At 40.6% G+C, this 2,546-nt stretch overlaps 1 protein-coding gene across 1 annotated transcript; it reads left to right on the forward strand.

Annotated features, from left to right (window-relative positions):
* The first annotated feature begins 229 nt into the window (after positions 1 to 229).
* LOC113408417 (olfactory receptor 14A16-like) lies at positions 230 to 1,189 on the forward strand. The gene has a single exon (XM_026661645.1). The coding sequence runs from the start codon at positions 230 to 232 to the stop codon at positions 1,187 to 1,189; it is 960 nt and encodes a 319-aa protein (XP_026517430.1).
* Positions 1,190 to 2,546: the final 1,357 nt, after the last annotated feature.

Here is a 2,546-nt window from a genome sequence, read left to right on the forward strand (position 1 = left end):
GGGGGGGCAGAGCTTGGGCGGTGGGTTCTGGGTACCACCAAAATTTCTACAAACCTGCCGCCCCTGTACATGGTGATGGAGAAGAAAAGGAAGAGTCTTGTCATTTTCCTGAGCTGCAATACATGTCCTGCAGCATAATATATAAAACCAGTCTCTATCTACCTTCTGTTTCTTGTTCCATGACCATTTCCCATTGGCCTTCCCTCTGCAGTGTATATCTACACAAGAAATGTCCACCAGAACTACCGTGACTGAGTTCTTTCTCCTGGGATTCTCTGATGTGCGGGAACAGCAGATTTTACACTTCCTGATGTTTCTAGTGATTTATCTGGCAGCCCTGGTGGGGAATCTTCTCATCATCACAGTCGTAGCCCTCGACCAGCACCTTCACACCCCCATGTACTTTTTCCTGGGTAACTTATCCTTTCTAGACCTCTGCTACATCTCAGTCACCATCCCCAAGTCCATGGCTGACTCCCTAACCAACAACAGACTCATCTCTTTCTCTGGATGTGTCATCCAAGTCTTTTTGGTTGTAACTTTTGCAGTAGCAGAGCTGGCCTTTCTCACGGTGATGGCATATGACCGCTACACTGCAATCTGCCACCCTCTGCATTACAGGGTGACTATGAACAGAGGAGCATGTGCCCAGATGGCAGCTGCCTCATGGATTAGCAGCATGATCTGCTCTGTATTACACACAGCTAATACTTTTAGGTTACATTTCTGTGGGTCCAATGTTATCGCTCAGTTTTTCTGTGATATCCCACAGTTGCTAAAGATCTCTTGCTCTGATACACATGCTAATGTAATAGTCATGATTGCACTTGGATCGCTTGTAGATGTGGTCTGCTTTGTATTGATAATTGTGTCCTACATTCACATCTTCTCCACGGTGATGAGAATCCCCTCTGAGCAGGGCAGGTACAAAGCCTTCTCCACCTGCATCCCCCACCTGGTTGTTTTTTGTTTATTTATCAGTACAGCATCATTTACGTACATGAGGCCCAGGTCAATGTCTTCAAAATCTCTGAACCTGATGGCTACTGTCTTGTATTGTGTTGTGCCACCACTAATGAATCCAATCATTTACAGTCTAAGAAACAAAGAGATAAAAAGTTCTCTGTGGAAAATGATAGGCAGGATATTTTTTCCCAAGAAAAACAAATTCCTCACACTGAACTCTTAGCGTCTGACTGGAATAAAGTATTCCCATGCTCTACCTTATGCAATGGTCCAGGCTGACTTTGTATGAGGACCAGCCTATGTTCATGTTAGGGTTAGAACTTGATGTTTTGCATTTTCTGATTTTGGCTGAAAGATTTTAAAATTTGAAAGAAATATGGGGTAAAATATTTAAAGCATCTAAGTGTCCCAGGAGCCAAAGTCCCATTTTCAAGTAAGACTGAGGCACTTCTGAAAATTTTACTCTTAGGTGCTCAAATCCAGATGAATTTTTGATAGAATGTGTGAGTCTAATTATCTTTTGGCCCCTTTGAAGAGCTAATTGAAATGTTTCCATTTCCTATTTTGGAATATCCACTTAAAAAGAACTTTTTTTAAATTTCAAAATGTCATTTCCAAATAAAAACAATGATTTTTTTCATTTCAAAATGCTAATTCCAATTAAAAAAAAAATGAAATGTTTTGAATGGGCATTTTGACTTAAAATGTAATTTTAATGTCAGTTTAAGTCAAACTGACAATCCATAATGATTATTTTCAGTGTTGTTTTGTAGCCGTGTTGGTCCCAGGATATGAGAGAGACAATGTGGGTGAGGTAGTATCTTTTATTGTACCAACTTCTGTTGGTGGAAGAGACAAGTTTCCAAGCAACCTGAAGAAGAACTGTGTAGCTTGAAAGCTTGTCTTTTGCACCAACAGAAATTGGTCTAATTCATAATGACATTTTTCATTTGCAGTTAATATTTCTAAATGAAAGAAATTTCATTGGAATGTCAAAGCATTTCATTCTGGTTAAAAAAATCAGCATTTTTGGTTTTGACATTTCCCAATCAAGTTTTTGAGAACTTTTCATTCTGTGAAAATGTTTGATATTTCTACTCTTCAACACTATCTAAGATGAAAACAAATATCAAAATACCAGAATTTCTCACAGAAGTTTCTGTTTTCCAACCAGCTGTAAACCCCAGGCTTTTACACTAACAACATTCTCACTTTGACTTTACAAGGAGCAGGCTGCTGACCTGAAGGACTGGGGAGGGGAAAGGGGCCCTTGGGGAGAACCTGGCTTTGGCCTGCAGATGGCCTTATTTACACCCCAGCTCCATCTCCTCCTCACCCTCCATACGGGAGGTACGTGCACTTCCATCCATTTCCCTATTCTGTCCATTGAGCAATGAGTCCCTTTTGACTAGGGCTGGGCAGAAAATATGTTTTTTTCTGTAGAAAATTTTGACTTTTTGACAAACAACCCCTCCCCCCCACTTTCAGCTGAAAATGTAAATTTCTATTTGGAAATACCACTGCCGTGTCTCATGGGAGTTGCAGTTCATGTGCTTCAAACCCCTGTTCTCCTCTGTGGA

This window comes from Terrapene carolina, unplaced genomic scaffold, assembly GCF_002925995.2.
Source record: "Terrapene carolina triunguis isolate 2854851 unplaced genomic scaffold, T_m_triunguis-2.0 Scaffold13264, whole genome shotgun sequence".
Classification (NCBI taxonomy): domain Eukaryota; kingdom Metazoa; phylum Chordata; order Testudines; family Emydidae; genus Terrapene; species Terrapene triunguis.